The sequence below is a fragment of the Festucalex cinctus genome, chromosome 2, assembly GCF_051991245.1.
Source record: "Festucalex cinctus isolate MCC-2025b chromosome 2, RoL_Fcin_1.0, whole genome shotgun sequence".
NCBI classification, from domain to species: Eukaryota; Metazoa; Chordata; class Actinopteri; order Syngnathiformes; family Syngnathidae; genus Festucalex; species Festucalex cinctus.
The window spans coordinates 39,675,656-39,697,169 of NC_135412.1; the positions used below are offsets into that span (position 1 = coordinate 39,675,656).

A 21,514-nucleotide genomic window follows, 5' to 3' on the forward strand; every position below is an offset into this window, starting at 1 on the left:
GTGTGTCAATTCAGGTACTGGAGGTACTGACAACTAAGCATCGACTCAGAGGGGACCGAGCCTTTTCCATTGACTTTGGAATGACCGCTCGCTAAATGTTAGGCAAGCCCTGCCTCTGTCCATTTTTAAAACTCATCTTAAAACACGTTTTTATTCTTTGGCTTTTGACTCAGAATGATGGTGTTAGCTGTTTATATTTTATTAATTTGTTGTTTGATCTGTCTGGTTTTTGTATCTTGTTAATGTGCAGCACTTTGTATGCCATGCTGGTTGTTATTATCCTGTGGTTGAGAAAAATATTAGCTCATTTGGAAGATTGAGCTCATATATATATTTTTTTTAGATTGAGTTGAAATCCAGTGAATGATTGGGCTCCAATTATGGCCGTTTCAACATATTTTTAGATACAAGCCAGCATTGTGCATGTGCTGAAATCTCTGAATTCACACAACAAAAGAAGCAAAGCATGACAAAATTATTTATAAATGTCCAAATGACCTGCTTTTAATCAGCCAGAATTAATTGCCATTCCCCAAGATGGGCTTTATTTATGGTACACAGTTCCAGCTCATTCTCCCTACTCCAGTTCATTAGCATGCGGTGGGTGGCATGTGAGCCCATTAGCAAAAAAGGCACAGATGACTGAATACTGTACGTCAGGTCAGCTGATTAAGATGATTACACAACTTGAACGGCCGGTTGGTTAACATAATTGCGCTATTTCAAAGTCCATTTCCTACCTTCATCGCAGCTGCCAGCTTTCGCCACATCGACTCTCTTCCTCTGCATGCATGAGGACAGGCGGAGTTCACACTCGTTCTCGTAGGTGGTGCCGTCACTTCCACACACCGGAGAGAACGCTTCACCGGAGCACGGCGGGCACTCGCACTTACTTTGGACACAGCGGGCACCCCAGGAGCACACAGTGTTGCCACAAGTTTCTGAAAAAAAAACACACACACAAGAGAAGAAAGATGCATTGTGCCTGTGAAGCTCGCCATTATTAGGAGTTTTCCAGGGCACACACAAAACCTGACAATAAACATATTGTACCTAGAGGACTGTTCATTTAATAATGATTTTTTTTTTCATCCCTAAAGGATTCATACATAATCGGTTGAGTGAGTAACACCATGCACTACTTACTGCACTCTCCCTGGCTGACCACTCGCAGGTCCATCTGTTTTTTACAGGCCCGCACATGCAGCTCACACTCGCTGGTATAGGTCGTGCCATCGCTCCCGCATACGGGCTGGTGGGACTCCACACACTCTGTTGCGCAAACACACTGTCCACTTTGGGCATCGCAGATTGCTCCAAAAGAGCAGTTGGCACAGGCCTCATCTACAAGGAAATACAATCATATTCAGTGTATGGCTCTTGAGTTTTCATAACAATGGGTGTGTTCTCAATGTAACAAAGTAGTAAAAATGATCTAAAAATAGAGAAATGCTGATATTCCACACTGATATAGTAACACACAACTAGAGTCTACCTGAGGCAAGCTGTTCATTTGAGGAAAAAAAAAAAAGAGAGAGAAGTTCTTTACAGAAATACACTGTTGAGATTCAGATCTAAGGACAGGGATGAAAAGAGTCCTGACAATTCCCAAGAGCAGTGTTGGCTTCAGTGAAGACATTTGGAACTACCTAGGCTCTATAAAAAGTCCCAACTCACAAACAGAAAAGTTTTGAATTTTCTCAGGAAAACACGACACAGTCCATGTATCAGCCTCGAGAGCATTTTCAAGAACAGATTGGACTAATGGCTGTGTTTCAGGATAGCCTTACACAGCTAATTAAATATCATGATGGATAGTTGGATATTATTGTTACTCATACTAAACATAAGGATTTTCTTAGTATAGCATCTCCGCTTCTTGTAAATGATGTTTTTGTTGTTGGATTATTCTAGCCACAATCTCAAACTTTCAATCAAACGGTTTGTAGCCGAGTGTGAAGCAATTTGGATAAAAATCGGCACCTCCAAATCTGAGACCATGGTCCACTCCACAGTCAGAAAAGGTTGGGAATGTGATCCTGCCCCAAGAGGAGGAGGTTAAGTATCTTGGGGTCTTGTTCATGAATGAAGGAAGAATGGAGCGGGATATCGAATTGGTGTGGCATATGCAGTGGCACAAACTCTGCATTGGTCTGTTGTGGTGAAGATGGAGCTGAGCCGAAAAGCAAAGCTCTCGTTTTAACGGTTGAGTTACTTTCCCACCATCACTTGTGGTGATGAGCTGTGGGTCCTGACCACAGGGAAAAAAAACAAAAAAAACATTTGCAATGAGAGGATCAGGTTAAGGCGGCTTGGGCATTTGGTTAGGAAGTGCCCTGGATACTGGATAAAAAAACATTTGCAACGAGAGGATTAAGATGAGGTGGCTTGGGCATTTGGTTGGAAAGTGCCCTGGATACCTTCCTAATGAGGTGTTCCGGGCCCGGTGCCCCGTGGACGACCCAGGACATGCTGAGAGTTGATGTCTCGTGGCAGGCCTTGGAACGCCCTGGGATCCCACTGGACTAGCAAGATGAAGTGGCTGGGGAGAGAAACATCTGGGCTTCCCTGCTAAAGCTGCTGCCTCCGTGGATTTTAGTGGAATTAGTGGAATAAAAAGGAAGGATATTTAATTCTCTTTTGTTTATGGGTCTATTTCACAGTAAATTTAATCTGTGAGTGACAAATGGACAGTTTGAGGCAAGCATGCTATGATTGTTTTTTGAACAATTTTCGTTTCTTCAAAGTGATGCTATACTATTATATAGTCACACATTTCTTAGGAAGGGCATGAGAAAAGGCACTAAGGGTTACTTTAAAGAATATGTCTTAAGAAGTTACGGTTATGTTTTAACGATTTTAATATTTTTAGAGCATTTGGGAAGGGTAAAACTATATGCTACTCTAGATCACAGATTTTTACTTATCTCAGGTGGGTCTGGAACATATCCACAGGAATAAATGGGGGTTCACTGTAATGTTATAGTATTCAAATTAGAACTGGTATCATAGCTACTCTCAGGTCAGTGCAGACATAAATCAGGAAGTGATGATCCTGACGGTGAGCATTGTCCGTTATCAGGTGTGCATCCCGATAGTGGACTTGCCTTTTTATCAGCCGCTCTGCCCCTCAGCTGCCTCTCCATGAGGACTTATCCTCAATATAAAATGCATCACAAACACATCAGATTGAAGGACAGCCACTTTTTACAGCAAGAGCAGTTCGACATGTTTTCATCATGATTACTTGATTGTCAGGCCTATTCGAGCTTGTAGTTTTCGCTATTTTGGGAGAACTTGTCCAGAGCTCAGCCTCAGATAAAAGAAAAAAAGTAAAACCAATACAAGCACAACCGGTGAAACAGCAAGACATTGTTTCACCTTAAATATACAGAAACCAATAACTTTAAGCAATCTAATAAATGAATCAAAACAGAATACCCGTCAGTTAACAGAATCAAAAACAGCAGGAAAATTTTATATGCATGTAGATTTGAACCTAAGAATACTTTATTGTTGGTTAAGTAAGTTGGGTTATTGTAGCATTTCTTGTCTGGAAAATGTTCGGGCTACATAGACAATCGGATTAGAGAAGTATTGCAATATATGTAAATGTCAACTGCATTATCAACTAACAGTTTGATATTCGTGTGTCTATGCCTATGTCCATAACCAAAATTTGAGAAACTTGAGTTTTGATTCTGCTACATGTAGATTTAAATTGGCTTCTTAATGCAACAGCAACAAACAAAGATGCTGGGCTTAACGATACAAAAAAGAACCCATGATAGCATCTGTGATTTTCATGCTGCATTTAACACAGGTGTTCCCACAATGCTCAGTTCCTTTAATACCCTCTAGAGTTCATCAAGGTGCCCTTGAAAGTCCCTGGGCCTCAATTGGAAACCTCTGATGTTAGTGATCCCACTCTGATTATTTTCTTCTATTTGGTGGCAAAGGGCTTTAGTTTTGGGCAGGCTGGTAGAAAAGTGGCCTTGAACACACCACAGATTGAACTACATTGGTGAAACTAATTCAAATACTCTTTTATACCCTCTAATATATTTTAATACCTTCATTTAAGATCTCTTCCATTAACAAAATGTGTTTGTTTTTTCATCTGTTTGTTATTCCATGGTACATCAATCACTGCCCTTCCCAAAATTCAAAAGATGCAGTGTTTCTAAAATCTTAAGTTTGATAGAATGTTAGGTGATTAAAATTGTTATTAGTGGTCTACGCCAAGTACTGAACTGCTGTTGTTGTATTTCTTCATGCTATTGTTGTGATTTATATAACATACTCACCTATGTGTAAAACCAGCGGTAGGGGAAAAAAATCTGTTGTGGTGCAGATTATTTTTTCCTATTCGCACATCAATCAGGCATATCAGCTCTATCTGTCTGGCTAAAGCCATACGAACGACCTCGTTCCTGAGGTGACTGTTATATCCAGCTGAGGCGTTTATTAACCAACCGCCTCTGTCCCAGCCCACCGAGATAAGGTGGCGAGGTCACCCACCACTAAAAATGACAGTGGGGAGTGGATTTTAGGGGGCGAGAGAGATTGGGGAGTTGAAATCTTAAGAATAATAAAAAATGTCATTCATAATGTTATAAGGTTGCACCTGAGTCATACAGACAACTGACTTTTTTTTTTTCACAGCCCTCTGGGATAGGAATACAATCACACTGGAGTCTAACATGAGCACACCACAAACACACAAACAAGCAGGAGGCCACATAAAACTTGATAGGGAAGGTGGATGTGAAGCACTACTTGCGATTAGTTTTTCATGAATTTGTTACACTAACTGTATCATTTCAAACAGTGGCCCTGTGTTAAAGACGCTATATAGATGTAGATATAGATGCTAATATATATTAACAGTGTATGCATTATGATAAAGGAAGCAACCAAGATATACCATTTCGTGATTCACTTTGCTCAACTGCATTTGGAGCAAATGCAAGTGGACCAAAACTGATAGCTATTGTAACTACATAGTTGGGGATTGCAACAATAATTTCTTTGGCTCTTGTTTGTTGCAGGTGCTACATTTTATACAGTTTCATGGAAATCTGCTAGCTTACATATTTTTTCACATCTCCTGAATATATGAACAAAAAACATCCATCCATCCATCCATCCATCCATCCATCTTTTGCTTAAAATTCAACGGAACAGGCTTTTATTATTACTTTAGCTAATGTTAAATGCTATCTTGGCTGACAGTTCAACACAGCTAAACAAAGTATTACAGTATATGTATTAGAACACTGTAAGTATAAGTACGAGAAAGCTCAGCTTGCGTTCAACCCAGGACGTTTGGTAATCTTATTATAAAACTCTCGTTAGCAGGCCTCACTTTCTTCATAGCCACACTGAGGGCTAATTTAGAGAGAGGAAAAAAAAAAAGGTACCTGAAATGTGTGACACACTATGTGGTGCAATATGTTGGTGTCATTTATGGCTATGACAAGACAGTTGGTGCACCCAAAATAGTGCGTTAACAAAGTTAATTTGATAAAATTTTGTTCAGAAAAGGAACAGTTCTTCAACAGGGTTGTTTGTAAACTGACGTTCCACTGTATATTTAATTCCATTCCTCCCTTTCTGCCTCATAAACACTGCTCGTGGAGGGAATAGCCTGTTATAATTGGCTGAGATTACAGGGCATCATTTGTGATTGTGCTGAATGAAGCTGTGCAAACATCCCAAAAATAACTCTCATGATCACGGCCATCGTTCCACAGATGGCTAATTCCTGGCAAACCGATGGCTCAGCATTTTTTTTTTATTTTTTTTTTTTATGGCTATTCTGCCAAAAAGCAAAGAACCAACCATCCACTGGGCTGGATTTCTCACTGGTCTGTTGCTTTGTCAGATAAACAATTATTCATCTGAGTGCAGAAACATGCCATTTACCTGTGGCTTGGCACCATTGGTGTCAACCTGTCGGCCCTTCAGTGAGGACTAGTTTCATTTTCTGTTGCCATGATACCAGACACACAAGTTTCAATTTATAGAGAGCCATCAATGGAATATGAGTGATGCCTTACACAGGCAGGCATCGAGTGTTAGACCTTGGCGACAAAATCCCTGTTATCTCATCAGTGCAGGGAAAACATCAAACATTTCCTCATGTTGCAAAACAAATGGTCTAGCGAACAATCACACAAAATGGTTCCAAATTTAAGGTGAATGTGATGCCACACCTGAAAAGTGAGAATTATCCAGCTGTATTGATCACTCCACTTGGCCGTCTGCAGCCTTATTCTCCAAGATATTCTTTTCAAAATATGCAGAGCAAAAATCCATCATAGTAAAACGCTGTGAACGGGATATTGAGTGAGGGGGTTGGGGGCGCGGTGTGGAGCACGATAACTGCCGTACTTTAGCTCAGTGTGCGTGTGTGTGTGAGTGTGAAGTGAGAGGACAAAAAAAAAAAGAAGAAAGAAAGAAAATACTCAATCACCAATGGAGCCTGTGGGATAATTGGCCTGCCAAGATGGCATCGAGAGTATTCACTGACTGGCTTTAACAAGCTGTAAATCTCTTCTTGGGACTGTGTGTCTGCAAAGTGGATCTGTAGATATTTGTTCTACTTGAAGCTCCATTGTCCCCTGTGAGCTAATGATTAGCTGATGTGCCGACAGAGCCAGATAATGCCAAGTGACTCATGTAGCCAATTACACACAAGTATGCTCTGTGTTCTCTTTGATTGGGTGACGAAAGTGCAACACGACACTTAAAGGTCAGAGAAGGAATTAAGTCTACAGAAAGGCTGAGAGTCGAGAGTTTGGCCTTTGTTAGAGAACATACCCTATACCTTTGAAACAATGTGTTGTAATGCAACATGATCTGACAATAGTAGTAGTAGTAGGAATCATTTACAGTTGGTCTATGCATCAGTAAGCATCATCAACATGTTCATCAGGATCTGTTGCCATTCCCAGGTGATGTTTTGAACTGAGGCTGTTTTGTGTTTGGGGGTTTGTTTATTCCTGTATATTTTTTTTGTTATTTTAATATTATTGATGTATGTTTGTCCATCATATTATTCCTAATCCGCAAAACAGTATTATGCCTACTCGCATTGTATAGAACAGTATCAGACCCAGTGGAAGTGGGACTAAGACATGTTTGCGATCTAGTGGAGAAAGGTGGTATTACAACTTAAAACTATAGTTGATCCCTTCATATTCGCAGTTCGGCAGCCGCAGATTTGCATAATCACAGATTTTTTTTCCCTTCCTTTTTTTTCCTCCAATAATTTTTCAGAGTTTGAGATTTTTCAAATTTTTCCAGGATTTCCCATCAACTCCATACCCATTTTCTGCCAGAAACATACACTGAATGTCTATCAGTGTTTTTTAAAGATTTTTTGGGCTTGTAAAAACAAACAAACAAACAAACAAACAAACAAACAAACAAACAAACATAAACAAATAAATAACACTGTTTGTTCTTTTCAAATCTTTCGTGTTTTTTTTCCCGTGGGTAAGTGAATCGAGCCGCTAGTTGCTTCTCCCTGATATAGGGTAAGTGGCATATTATCCCTGGAACATCTACATTCAATCACTGGAAATTTTGAATGGGGCAATGAATGCGAATTGAGTCCACATTAGCTGCAAAGAAAGTTACTATGTGAATGAACCACTACACTACAAATAGCCATTTGTAATTTAAAAAACTTGTAAATATTAGAATAAACTGAATTGTTATGTAAGTTTTAGAAAACAATTTTGGGATTAATTTGTCATCTTTGACATCTTTTTGAAATGTTATAATGCAAAAAAATAGTACAGTATAGTATACCAATCAACTAACTCTAGTACATATTTGTACAACCCAAACATTCTGATTCTGTGAGCTAGTTTCAAGAACTGTGAAAATAAAACTAAATGGAAATGCTACAAATTTGGAAAAGGGCTCAAAATTTGCAAAAAAAAAAAAAAAAACGCTTGGAGATTTTGAAACGTATTGAAAAAATGAAAATGTTGGCTACGGAAACAGGTTTTGCGAATAAATGCTGACAAGACCAGATACATAACGCACATTTTGACCGGATATTATGTCACATGTATGTTTGTAGTCACAAAACAATGGCGGATGATAAAGTAAGGTATGTTTGGGGGGGGGGACGCCGAACAGAAATCTTTTTGAAATTAATTAAACCAGCAAATATTAATGCAATTTTAGATGGAAAACAGCAAAGGAATGGTACGGTTTATCAAGGATTACAAAAGCAAAATCATACAATATCATTGACGCTCTTCTTCTTCTTTTAAATTACTGGTGGATCACATCTCTATGGTGTATACCACCATTTACAGAGGCGGAGTCCCCTCTCAAAATTTGCTAAAGAAGAACAGATGGAAACAGCAAAAGGGTCAGTTTTGCACATTTTCAGTAAATTCACTTAAAAAAAAAAAACTAAACAATTGGAGGGAAACCTGACGACTGTGATGTCACTTTAAACATGCAAATACTCACCACAGGGTCCTTTATGCTGGATGTGGATGGTTTTCTGCAGAGCGCAGCCCATTGCTCGCATCTCACAGGGGCTGCCGTAACTGCTGCCGTCAGAACCGCACACTGGGTCTGATGTTTGAGGGCAGGCTTCCAGGCATTCACATACGGGCTCATCGTTTTTGACCACGCACACTGCGCCGTGATGGCACACTTTATCCAAACAGGGGCTCGGCGTGTGGAGATCTGAAGGCCAACAACCCAAAAGGCAGAAAGTTATTATCGAACAGTGATGGTGATTAGTGATTTCACGTAGAGGTTGGAGAATGGTCTTGTCTTAGAACAGGCAAAGGTGACAATTTGGAGTACAGCCACACTGGGCACTCTTATAAGTGAATGTCGGGGGGGGGGCGGGGGACAGAAATATGACTTTGCAAAACCACACTCTTATCTGTTCCGCCACATCTTCCTGTAATTTCTCTTCCTATGTGACTATCCTGTTGCATGCTGAATCTTTGAGCAGTCTATTCAAACTGGTGGCATGGAGAAGAGCCAAGACAAAAAAAAAGCTGCCCTGTGGCACAGCAGAGATGAAAAAGCCTACGAACAATGGTTGCGCTAGCAAGTCAACTCTAGGATTAATTGACATTCACAGTGTGCCCCTTCAAAGGCTTCCATTTGCATCTCGGCAAGAGCCACGGCTTCAGCCAAAAAGAGTAAAACATATACAGAACAGAGAAATAATAATAATGAGGAAAAGAAAGAAAAAAGAGGCTTAATAATTTAAAAACGGCAAGCTCCTGGGCAGAGGCAGATATGAAATGTGAACATCACAGGGAGGTGTCTGCTCCAGTCTCTCCGCTTACACTCCAGCACAGCTTCATTAAAACGAAGGCTGGATTCTACACCGACACTTCTCGGATGATGGGTGTAGGTGGGGCAGACACGACCTGAGTTGATCAGGAGAGTAGGAAACCCGACCTGTCGTTTGATTGCAGCCTCCCGCCCTGACTCAATCAGTTCTTTAAAACCGTACCAGTCAATTGAAATATTAGATTGAGGTCTGACGGTGGGGTGGTGTGCACTTCTGCATCAAAAGTATGCGACTTTCATCAGAGCCTTCAGCCATGAAGGATGATCTCGCTGCCAAATGTGGTGCATCTACAGGTCAGAGCAGCAAATAAATCTTGATGAAAAATTGCCAGTGAAGCCTCAGAGCGACTAAAGTCTTCATTTTCAGTCTGTTTATTCTTTGTTGCTTTTGTTTGAAGGAGGTAAGGCTGTCCAGTGCCCAACATTAGTGTGACCATGAAGGGATTCAATAGCATCATTCCTTAGCATAGCTGGAGTCTTATGATTGATTTGTACTACAGTGGTTGTTTTGTCTTCTTACTACAGTAATGTCACATATTAACTGACACACACAATGAGATGTAATTATATAGAAATGATTAGGTTGAACTGGAAAGAATTTTTTTCTTTTTGTAACCCTCTCGCCACCAACATATGCAATTGTTTTGGGTTTTCCGAGAGCTGATATAAGTGGTCTAGTCGCTACTAAATTATTTGTGACATTGGGGGTGCATATAAACACGTAAGCTGTTTAGCACAAGTTGAATTCAGGCTAGCTTTGAAAACGAATGACTCCCCTGCAACCCTTTTCAAAGCGCGCAAGCTTAAGCTTAACTTCGGCCTCTGCAAAAGTTCAGCAGCCAAAGTTGCAAGCAACCGCAGCCTGCGATAACGCCTTGGTCTCCCATTTACTTTGTTTCACACATGTAAAAAAAAGATAAAAAGAATTTCAATCCCAAAATGTTTTTATCACACACTACTTCCTAGGGGCAAAATTTCCGCCTGATTTATTAATGGGAGAGCATGTCAGGGACAAAAAAAAAAAGACTCGCCCCAAGAAATTGAAGATTTCCTTTTTCTCTGAGAGGAGCTTTTGAGTGTTCTCAACAAAGTCCTGTGGGATGGTATTCTTAATACTTGCCCTCTTCCAAACCCTTAATCCAACACCTCATGCATGTTTGTGTGTTTCTGTCACAGAATGAACCAAAGCAGCAAGTTATTTATTCATGAAAGTGACAGCTGAATGGGAACATTTGCACAGCCAAATACTTTGGCACTTCAGCCAAGGCATTGTTGTTGTCGCTCCACAGGCTGAAGCATCAGTCCAATGTGAGAGCGATGGAAAGTGAGAGGACATTCATAAAGACTTCTGCTCGCCATTTAGTACCACCTTATAAGTTAAGGATTTTACATTCTGTGTCACATCACTTTGAATCTTGGTCTAGCAACCACTGAATGGCAATGCTAAAGTTGTATAGTTCAAAAACAAGTGATGAACTTACTGCGATGGAGGCAAGCAATTATTAGGAATGTCACGATAAGGGCAATATTGTGATATTGCGATATTAAAACTGCCACAATATCGTTGTCATCATGTTCACAATATTTAAAAGGAACACATTTGTTAAAAAAGTCAGGTTGATTTCCATTTGTGCAGTTCTAGCACCCTCTAGTGGCTAGTTTATTAGTGCTATTTAATTTTCATAAGGGATATTTTGGCCTTCTATGTTTAAAATCTATGCTAATTGTCAGATGAAGGGGAACCTAATTTGTTTGTGAAGTGATCAATGTGTGCTTGCATTAGCAAGTGCCTCAATATTGTTATTAGAGATTGTAAGGTGGTTTATATGCATTGCTGTTATGTACAAATGCACAATATTGTTGTTGATTTTTTTAGTATGAGCTCTTTTTTTTTAAATATTGTGATCTTTTTTAAATATCGCCAACGTCCCCACAATATTGTGATAATTATCGTATCGTGACCTTCATATCATGATATCGTATCGTGATGTTTACATATCGTTACATCCCTAGCAATTATAGATTTAAACTTACAAAATAAAATAAGATACAGGCATACTAATTCTCCATTTACAGGCTCATGATGTGTCATCAAAGTTAAGGGTGAGTACACGATTTAATATTTTTCCATGGTTCACTTGCTTTAACACTTGTATGACATTTAAGAACAATAACAACATTGATGAATGAAGTAGCACACATACCACTTACAGTAATATAACTTTTACATCCGTAATCAATGACTGAATAATTTTGTTTCGTTTTAGTTTTAGCGGTTAACTCAATTGTACACTTGTTCAACTGTTACAGCATAAATTGCCTGTACAGTTAAAGCTGACCTTGGAACAGCACTTGGGAAATTCCACTGTAAGTCCAAAAGAATTATAAATTGGCAACCCGACTATTCAAGTTCTAAATATGCAAACCAGGCAAGTGGGGATAGTGCGGTCCCATTAAACTCCTGTAACATGTTGCCTAATTGCTGGGGGAATATTTAGGGTAAGTGCTGTTCAATTCATGCATAGGTAATTGGAGTCCAACCTCCACCCTGAGGGTCCAAACGGTTCCTGTTGGTATTATGCAGTCTGTGGAATTGGCGCATTCCAGGTGACGCTTGCAGCGGCCAACTGGCTGAGAGAAATACCTTACAAGCCCATTACAAGCCAGCGTTCCAGTGGGATGCAGCCAATCCACAGCAAGCAGCACCTTGTCTGTTTTTGTTGTTGTTGTTTTTTTAACTTGCCAGCCTTTGATCAAAATCCCTCGTCCCCTTTTGCATTAAAAGACATTCGCGTGTGATATCAGTGAAGGAAAAGGCTCTATTAATATAAAGGAGAAGACATACCCTGTGGGTTGTCTGTCTACTCCAGAATACTTATGAGGGGCAAGGCGCTTCTCAACTAAGACCAAGAGTACATTTTTTGATTGGCCAATGGTGCAGTTTTGATTTTGCCTTATTGGATTCTGATTAGAATCAGGTGACCAGGAAAAAGCAAAGCTCCTAATAAGATTCTGTACTTCCAAGAACATCATCTACTGTAAACATTTTTCTTTTCAGCTGTTAAGCCTTACAATTAATCAAAAATATTTTAAAATTGATGTCATTAATTGTACTGCCAACCAAAGTCAAGAGAGAATGTTCATAGAAGCAAAGAGTAAAAGTGCAATTATATTAAACCAAATTTGCAAATGTGTGGCTGACTTGCTTGATTTCATCACATCCCGGCAGCATGCAGCAAGCTCAAGTCACTTTTGACACCCTGCTGACCCAAATCATCTCGCCAATTTCTGCTTGCGGAAGATCGCCCGAAGCCCACGTTAAGTGGACTGGCAGTCTGCCTGCTGTCAATCTGCTTCCCACCGCACTTCCTCAAATTAACTTGATTAGGAAAAACAGCACTCAGGCTGACGTACGCACTCAAAGTTCAGCAACTGATTGGGAGTCCAATGCTCAAGGGGTGACTCTTGGTTACAAATGAACACAAGTCATGATTTAACAGAGAGGCTGTGGTATTGCGTTAGGCTTAAGATGCCAAAATTACATGGAAAATGTTCTGGGATCAATCTCATCTGGTTCTTGAAATAGAATAGTAAAATATAGAATTTGGGTTATTGTGGCTATCTGTGGGTTTGTGATGCAAATCATAGGACAGTGTATAATCATTACTAGGGGTGTGAATTGCCTAGTACCTGACGATTCGATTCGTATCACGATTCACAGGTCACGATTCGATTCGATACCGATTAATCCCGATACGAATTTATAAGTCGATTGTTGCAATTTTTTTTCATTCAAATTTAGAAAATACTAATCAGTAAGCTTGTAGAGTGTAAGATTTATGTGAAAATGTATTATTTATTTATCTGAAATTTCAGTCTTATGTTGTAATCTGTTTCATGTTTCAACAGCATTAAAATAAAATATTAAGGCTTAATGTTCCGTTCATATAACATTCTTCCATGCTCAAGGTGCGAATCCTAACCCGAAGTCAGACGTTTTGTTGAATATTTTTCCATTAAAAATGGAAGTTTAAAAATCGATTCTCACACACAAAAAAAAAAAAAAAAAAAAAAGGCAATGATGATAAGACGTTGAATCGGTAAGACTACCGAATGAACAATTCTGAGCTCTTAAAAAAAATAACTAAATAAAATTAGATTTTTTTTTAATCGATTCGAGAATCGCGCAATGTAGTATTGCGATATATTGCCGAATCGATTTTTTTTAACACCCCTAATCATTACTGAAAAACAACTTTGAAAAAAAATGATGAGCTTTAGTACTAGTTTAATACTTGAGTAATTGTGTAATTTGTGTATGATTATGATGCAAATTTTCTTTATGTCACGACAAATATGGCCAAAGGAATTAAATGGGGGATGGCTGCACCCAAAATTTCAACATCTCCCTCCCCCCAAAAAAAGTAAGAAATATTAAAGGGGGGGGGGGGGGGGTTTGTTCGGGAATAGGTGACTGTACTTACCAGTAACTTGAGCATGTGTTTTGCTACAACAAAAATATTGAATAGTAAAATTGTCATGATCCATGTCTGTTTAGTGTTGTATTTAGTTTTGCTTCATGTCATGTCATGTTTTCTTGTGGTACATGTTTTTCAGGTTATGGTTTTGGGTCCACCTGTTTGTCAGCCCCTATGTCTACCTACCTTGTGTTATGCCCAGGTGTTGCTAATTGTCTCGTTGCTTTGCTTGTATTTAGTTCCTGGTTTCGGTTCAGTTCTTGTTGGATCATTTTTGTTTGCTTTCGCTTCTAGTCCTGGTAATCCTGCCTCTTTGTCTTATGTTTCGTTCATTAAATATTTTGTGAGTGTACCCGTTTTAATGGACTGCTTTCTGCATTTGGGTCCTCAACACCAAGAAAAACTTGGAAATTTTTATATTTATAAACCACGCCAGTCAGCCAAGATAGAAAAGGTTTATTTATTTTTTTTAATTAACACCACAAAAAAAATTGTTTCATTTCCCCCCCTTAAATTTTAATTAACGGGAGTTCAAACCCTAATTATTTTCGAGCCTTTAAAAAAAAAAAAAAAAAATTAAGTCTGGAGTAGTTTATTTTTTTTTACTCTCTGATTTTTTTTTTTTCTTAAACTTTATGAAAAGTCAGACAGGAGCCAGTGGCAGCTGTAAATGGCAATGAAGGCATGCCTTTGACGCACAGTGACATGTTGCAGATCCAAATATTCTTCCACCAAGCTGCGGGCGGTACAGACGAGCCAAAAAAAGCACATTAGGCAGAGTACATTGCACACAGGTACAATGACACGTCAGGGACCCACTGAGCCATTTTGATTGTTAATGCCCAGTGCGCTACCGGGATGTGGCCCACTTACTGGATCTTTCCTGCCAAATTGAAACACTTGTCATCTTTCATATTTCTACTGTAGGTTAGAAAGTTGGATTCATATTTATTGCGGTTGTTGAATGGAATAAAAACAAATAACTATTAAAAAAAACATTACTGGAATTTGATTTTGATAAACGCCTATTCAATCTTTACAAGCAGATTTTAAAATCAAATTTAACAAAAAAAATCAGAAATTTCCTACCCCTTTGACATGGTGATGTACTGAGAGAGGAAGACACAAAAATAAAGCTTCCCTGAACATACCTCAAGTAGTAATTGGCCATCTAAGAACAGCTGAACAATTGTCACAATCCATCATTGTCTACTTTCTCGAACCAAGCTGTGCTGACATCGTAAGGATAGGAGGGGGAAAAACATCAATGTACTACCGCAGACTAAAATTCATCTTTGTGTTCAGCACAGGGAAATGACTAACAAAGCCATCTGTGAGGATTTACAATCCGTTATCCATAAATTAACCACAATAGATATGTCTGCCCTTCTAATGAGACAAATGGGGATGGAGGTTTTGTGGTTGGGATCCTTTTAATCGATTGTACTTGGCTCTGCGTATTATTGAACTGCATTGTGGCAAAGCTCAACATAGAACGTAATCATTTCAACATGACAAATCATCACAGCCATTGAAGGAGATGAAAGTAAAGTAGTAACAAAATCTCAAATATGTCGGAGAACAAATTTTCCAAAAAGTCGATATTTTAAGACTCTGGGAAACGTGGTTCTTTAATGAGTTTGCTGGAAGGGATGTAAAATTGATGTGGGCTTCAGGAATAAAATCTGTTATAAAGGATGTTAAGTACATTTTTCTTCGGCAAACAAATCTAAAATGTGCATCAGTGTGTGCGACTTAACATAAGTCCTAAACCAGTCCTTTTTAAATAGAGGGGCCCTTGAGGCGATGCCAGGGTGGGCATGTGAGACCTCAGGGACCACTTTTTTGGGGTCGTACTTGGAAAAAAAAGTTTATTTCAAATCCGCTACTGTAGGTGGCAGTAGCGTGTGGTTGATGGGCTCAAAATTACATTTCTTCTTCCTCTCTGGTGACAAAAACTAATTGAGACACACTGGTGTAAACTAAATCATCCTTTCAACCAAAATGGTACACAGTTTATTCCTGACTCAAACCATTCCACGTTTCAGTGGACTTTTATTAGGGTAATGGAAAGAGTTTTGGACATTTTCCTGAATTGCATGAAGCTTAATGACGATTTGCTAAAATTAATGTATATGATGTTGATACTGAATTAACCATGCATTTAACTGGTTTCACCACATTCCATCACTTTCTATTTTTAACAAAATGGGCTCTATTTTCACAGACATGCGCTCAGCATAAAAACCGGCACATCTTCACTTTGGTGCAAGTTTAGTCTACCTTGTTTGGGATCTTGTTGAGTCTGACTGGGCGTTCTGGCAGAAACAGCTGCCACACCCCTAATGCATATGACAATTTGATAACAGGAAGTGGACTGTGATCAGCCTAAAAATGGGCCCATTTTTATTTTCATATCGGGTCAAGCCTAGTTTAGCGTTTGTGAATTTGGTAGATGCGCTATGCCTCGCTGGGACAGTGGCACACCGAGCTGCTGCACCTGAGATGATACTTTAGACTAGGTAAAACCAGGTCTAACTAGTGGCACAGCTGGTGTAACATGATTTTGGTGGATTTGACTGAGGCACAGGCAGATTGATTCTGCGCTCCATGGATGTGTGTAGTGGACGTCATATTTTGTAACAGTTTAGGACAATCCATCTGAATTACTGTAGAAATCAATTCCCTGAACGAATTAGCATGTTAAAAAAAATAAAAGCAGATGTTTAGACATTAACAATAACTGATGTATGAAATATTTTGTTAATGTTTTCAATAACTAATGAAATCAAATTAACCTGTGTATTGATTTGGAATGGAGTGTCTGACTGCAACACTGACTGACAGGCATCCATCACCAAGAGCAAATGCAGATATCACCATGTATGTATGCCAAACAAAATGAAATGCTACCTCTTAGACATGAAAGTGAAGCCTGTAGGCACTGATTGTGTTTGCGCAACAGGCTGACATTTTCTGACAACTGTCAAGGTGCAAGCATCACAGAGGAAACCTCACACCGTGTCGTGTTGCCAGAGCTCTTTGGGATATGGATTGATGGCACACACACACACACACACACACACACACACACACACACACACACACACACACACACACACACACACACACACATACAGGTTTATATGGTATAGACTGACAAATTTCAAAAACAGGCCCGGTGGTGGTTTAGGTTGACACACCTTTTTAAAGGGACTATAACGATGGGAGTAAGGCTAAAACACTGCAAAAAATTTGAGAAAGATTTAGCACACTTCAGCTCTTAGAAAAGAGGTTCACAACCTGAGATATCAGACCTGACAGAATGGTGGTTTTTGACGACACTTGAATTGTGGTTTACAAGGACAAAACAGGATTGTGGCGACTTTAAATGGACAAGGAAGTCACGCCCCCCACCACCCAAAATTAACATAAATACACCACCTTACACCACTATGCATTAGGTGAACAGAACCAAAAAAAGAGCATTTGGTTATAGATGGATGATGGTTTCACCCCTGTAAGTGTTTCTTCATGACTAATACAAAAATACAAGACAGTAATGAGCATCAGCATTATTGAAACTTTAAAAAAAACAATGACGTCACATTTACAGCCACCTAAATGAAGACACAACGGCTAAAAGAATGTAGGAAAATGTCTATTTAATGACATTAAATATTTATAGTCAAAGAGGCCAATAGTTAGTTGGAGCTGATATTCATTTGTAGCAAAAGAAAAAAAATTGTGCCAACATTAATAAAAGAAAAAATAAAGTTTGAAACACTTCTAAGCATGTTTCTAACTTTCAAATTTTCAACATGTTTAAAGGTTTTTAGTTTTATGTTAAATATTGAATTTTAAAACAAATCTATTTGCTAACAAAAAGTGCTGGGTGCTTCCCAAGTCATTAGCATGTGTTAAGGTAAATTAAAAATTAAGCAAATAAATGGGGTATATGCCACGGAGAAGGCAGGACTTCTAACTTCCATAAATCACACACCTACGCTGTTACCAGGTACTGTTAGGACATATAGGCCGTGTCCCAGTTCTCGTACTTCCACCCTTATGTCGCAACAGTAACCAGAAACAGAGGTGTGTGTGGCTTAAGAACACCAGAAGTCCCACCTCTTCAGTGGCATATACACCATAGCACCCTCAAGTTTTTTGTTTTAATTTCTAGGAAAAAAAAGTGCAGGGAGCATATCTCTTATAAAATTAAGTGAAAATATAATTAAACAAATAAAAAATTCCCTGAATTTAATTTTAAATAAATTCTGGTATCTCACTGAGTGATGAATGCTTGGGAAAATAGCAGATTTGGATTTTTTGTCTGGGTTCATAAAATGTTTCAAAAGATGCTTGCAGAACAGGAGAAAAACTGTCAACATTCAAAACTTTGCAACAAGAAAAACTGTGACAAGTGAAAACTGAAAATTTTTTGCAATCTTTTACACACCCCGACAAAAACCCAATATTTTCCATGTTCGCAAGCATTCGTTGCTCAGTGAGATACCAGCAAATGGGTTTACCGTCTCTTCTGGGCCTGCCTTTTGGCTGTGGTTATTCGGTTTCTCACAAAGTCTCTAATATTTTGTACAGACCGTTGTGACAGCGCAGGGTCTTCTGCCTGCTTACACTGGCTGCATTCAACTTTGGAGGCAAGATTTCCTTTTTTTATGTGGCTTCCAAAATGTCGCATCACTGCAGCGACCTCGGCTTTGGTCCACATTTTCTTTGGTAGTCTTTTTGCCTCACTCGCTTGACCAGCATCGCCTTTTCCTGAGAGGAAAAAAAAAAATATATATATATATATACATACACTTGTGCTGTAGTATCCAGAATAGACCCTCAATCATTTACCAGCCATAGATTCCACATATTCTTAATCTTTTTACCTCATTCTCACACACACGGCTATCCCAGATTAGGGCACCTGGTCAAGGCACTCTTTTAGCATAAGAACCTGACCACACTCCATACTACTTTCTCTCATTCTGCCCAATTAATCCCAGTCCTCACATATTTAGTGTTTCTTGAATAATTATCATAGTTTTTGTAACCTCTCAATCAACTAATTTGACTCCTTGAACAGACTTCCTCATTCATCCTTCATGTTCTTGCATCTCTCCAGGCATCAATGGTGAAAGAAGCTTAGGTGCAAGTGAGGGATTCATGTATGTAAGCTGAAGAGGCCCATGTGGAGATTTTTTATTTAAATTTTTTTTGAAAATCAAAATGTGTGCATTAAAGGTCTTAATCTGTAACTGCGCTTCAGTTGCATGACTTTTATTTTGTTTCTTTAGTTCATTTTAGTGCTCTATCATTGCATATATTCATAACATTTTCCAGAGACTCTATAGCTTGTCTTACCGGCAGTTGAAGGGAGTGTGTCTTCTACTGTAGACGTCACATTTGACAGTGCATCTGGTAAAAACAAAGACGACGTGTGAAAATTGTCTCTTCAACAGATACTGTCCTGAGCAGCCTTTGCTGCCCCATATGCTGAGAGAAAAATTTTAAAGTAGACAGAGAACCTACCATGGCCAACAGAGTTCTGTTGCCGCTCAAGGTTCGTAGAGTCTGAGGCTGGATCCAGGTCTTTGTCATCGTCACGCAGTGGTCCTCCGACCTCTGTGCCGGTGCCCTCTGAGTCACTGCCATCATTATTTTCACTCTCACTGAATGATAAGTTATCTTGAAAAAGATAAGTTCATAAGAAAAGATCAGTGAGGCATCAGACCTAAGGCCTCAAGTTTTAGAATTGTTCTACCAATTTAATAATGTACACACAATCTCGTAAACTCTTCCACCAAATACTGAGAAACACTGATGATAATCTAACATTACTCAAAACTATCCTGTAGCAAGTTAAGGAGCCACACAGAACATTTTTTTTTAAAGTTTTCTAGTCATAAATTTGAACGGCAAACATTTCCTCACATTTCAGCACAGGTGACCTTGTTGACCGATTAAACACCAGCATTATGTCGCACTGTGCAAAAGTTTTAGGCAGGTAATGTAATGCTATTTAGATAAATATGTTGCATTTGCTACAGAAAAACTGGTCTGTAGTACAGCTGTAAGCTGGAAAGGAAGCCACTATTTAACAGTAGGGGTGAGAACGATAGTTTTTGGTTTTTGATGCATCGATTGTCATATTAAAAAGATTGTGAATCGATTCAGAGGAGCTGGTATTAAAAAGATCCATCCATCCATCCATTTTCTTGACTGCTTATTCCTCACAAGGGTTGCGGGGGGTGCTGGAGCCTATCTCAGCTGGCTTTGGGCAGTAGGCGGGGGACACCCTGGACTGGTTGCCAGCCAATCGCAGTGTATTAAAAATAGATTTTTTTTAAAGTCTAAATTAAAAAAAAAAGTAAGCCACTGTTGTCTTCTGCATATTGCACTTTCAGGTATTAAAATAAAAGGTTACACAAAATCAGAATTATAAGTTTAAATGTTTTTGTAAATTTGTTATAGGAGAAGATAAATATTTGTTACAGCAAATGCTGCCATTGGCACTTTTTGAAATGTGTGTTGTTGCCACACCATTGTAAACCAGGTTGCCTTGCGCACTTTAATAAAAGTCCAAGTGTGCAATATAAACCCTTGCTCCTCCTCGAGTTCTGAAATTGTTTTAAAAATGTACCAGTGGTTTACATTAGCTATGAAATATAAGCCAATGTAGTGATGCATCAGAAGCGAATCGAATTGAATCGTGGGCCTCTGAATCGGAAGCAACTCTTGAGGTACCCATAGATTCCCACCCCTACTAAACAGAACATCATCAGACATCTGAACACTCACCTTCAATTTCAATTTCATCCAGAGATTTGCCTTGCAGACCAGAAAGCTCTCCTTTTTCTATGGATAAGAGCAATTTTGAGATCTTGGCCAACTGCATGGTTGGGACTGGCAACCTATAGAAATCCCTATGGACTCTAATATCATGTCCCAGGAAATCTGCAACCTGGTCAAGTTCATTTTTTTTCAAATTCAGGATCTGTGTGAGTGTAGCGACATGCTTTCTAAGTTGTGTAGATCTGAGGAGCTCCGGCTGTTTAGCTCCACACAGGCTTGCGTAAACACGCAAGCAATCATGTCCTCTGTAGTATGTTATAGTTTTGGGTCTTCCGAATAGAAAAATATTTTCATCTGGAACACCACACTCCTTCCTTTTATTGGTTAGGAGTGACAGTGCTTCTACCGTAGACGGTGTAAGAAGAACTACCACTTTTCTCTCTCTTTTCCCAACAAGTTCTACTCTGGTGAAATAGTTGCACAACCTTTGCTCGAGCTGAGAAAGGCCCAAGGCAACATCTTTGTGCAGCTTTGAGCTGTCCCTCTCGTTAAAACCTTTGCTGAGCATTTTTGAGACTTCTCCAGCGCGTCTACGATTAAACACAATTATTTGTGCTAAAGTAACTTTCGCAAGCTCAGCATAGTTTTTCGGTGTTGCTTCCTCCATCAAGTTACTAACAGCTCTCTCTGCAGTCTTCTGAAGGTACTGGTGAAGTGTCTGGACATCCTCTGTAAAGGGCAATGTTGTTGGCTTATTATACTTGGCACTGCTCAGCGTGCTAAGAGCTTTGTGTGAAACCAACTCACACCACTTGGAGGTATACAGTTTCCTAAATGTTTCAGTTGCCTTCACCAGCGCTGTATCTTCTGCCATTAGTGCACGA

General features: G+C 39.2%; 1 protein-coding gene and 1 long non-coding RNA gene across 12 annotated transcripts in view; both read right to left on the reverse strand.

Moving 5' to 3' along the window:
- Positions 1–21,514, reverse strand: part of agrn (agrin) — a 341,291-nt gene that overhangs the window by 98,925 nt on the left and 220,852 nt on the right. For 10 of the 11 annotated variants that reach the window (XM_077515073.1, XM_077515069.1, XM_077515070.1 and 7 more), the window contains 3 exons: positions 8,500–8,721; positions 1,147–1,344; positions 741–941 (listed from right to left, as the gene is read on the reverse strand). The exons of the other annotated variant lie outside the window; for it this stretch is intronic. In XM_077515073.1, coding sequence (XP_077371199.1) covers positions 741–941; positions 1,147–1,344; positions 8,500–8,721 — 621 coding nt within the window. The remainder of the gene's footprint in view (positions 1–740; positions 942–1,146; positions 1,345–8,499; positions 8,722–21,514) is intronic. 11 annotated transcript variants of the gene reach the window in all.
- LOC144014796 (uncharacterized) lies at positions 16,983–20,602 on the reverse strand. The gene is made up of 3 exons (XR_013282570.1): positions 19,368–20,602; positions 19,200–19,253; positions 16,983–18,608 (listed from the first exon to the last, which is right to left on the reverse strand). It is a non-coding gene; the product is annotated as an uncharacterized LOC144014796 (long non-coding RNA).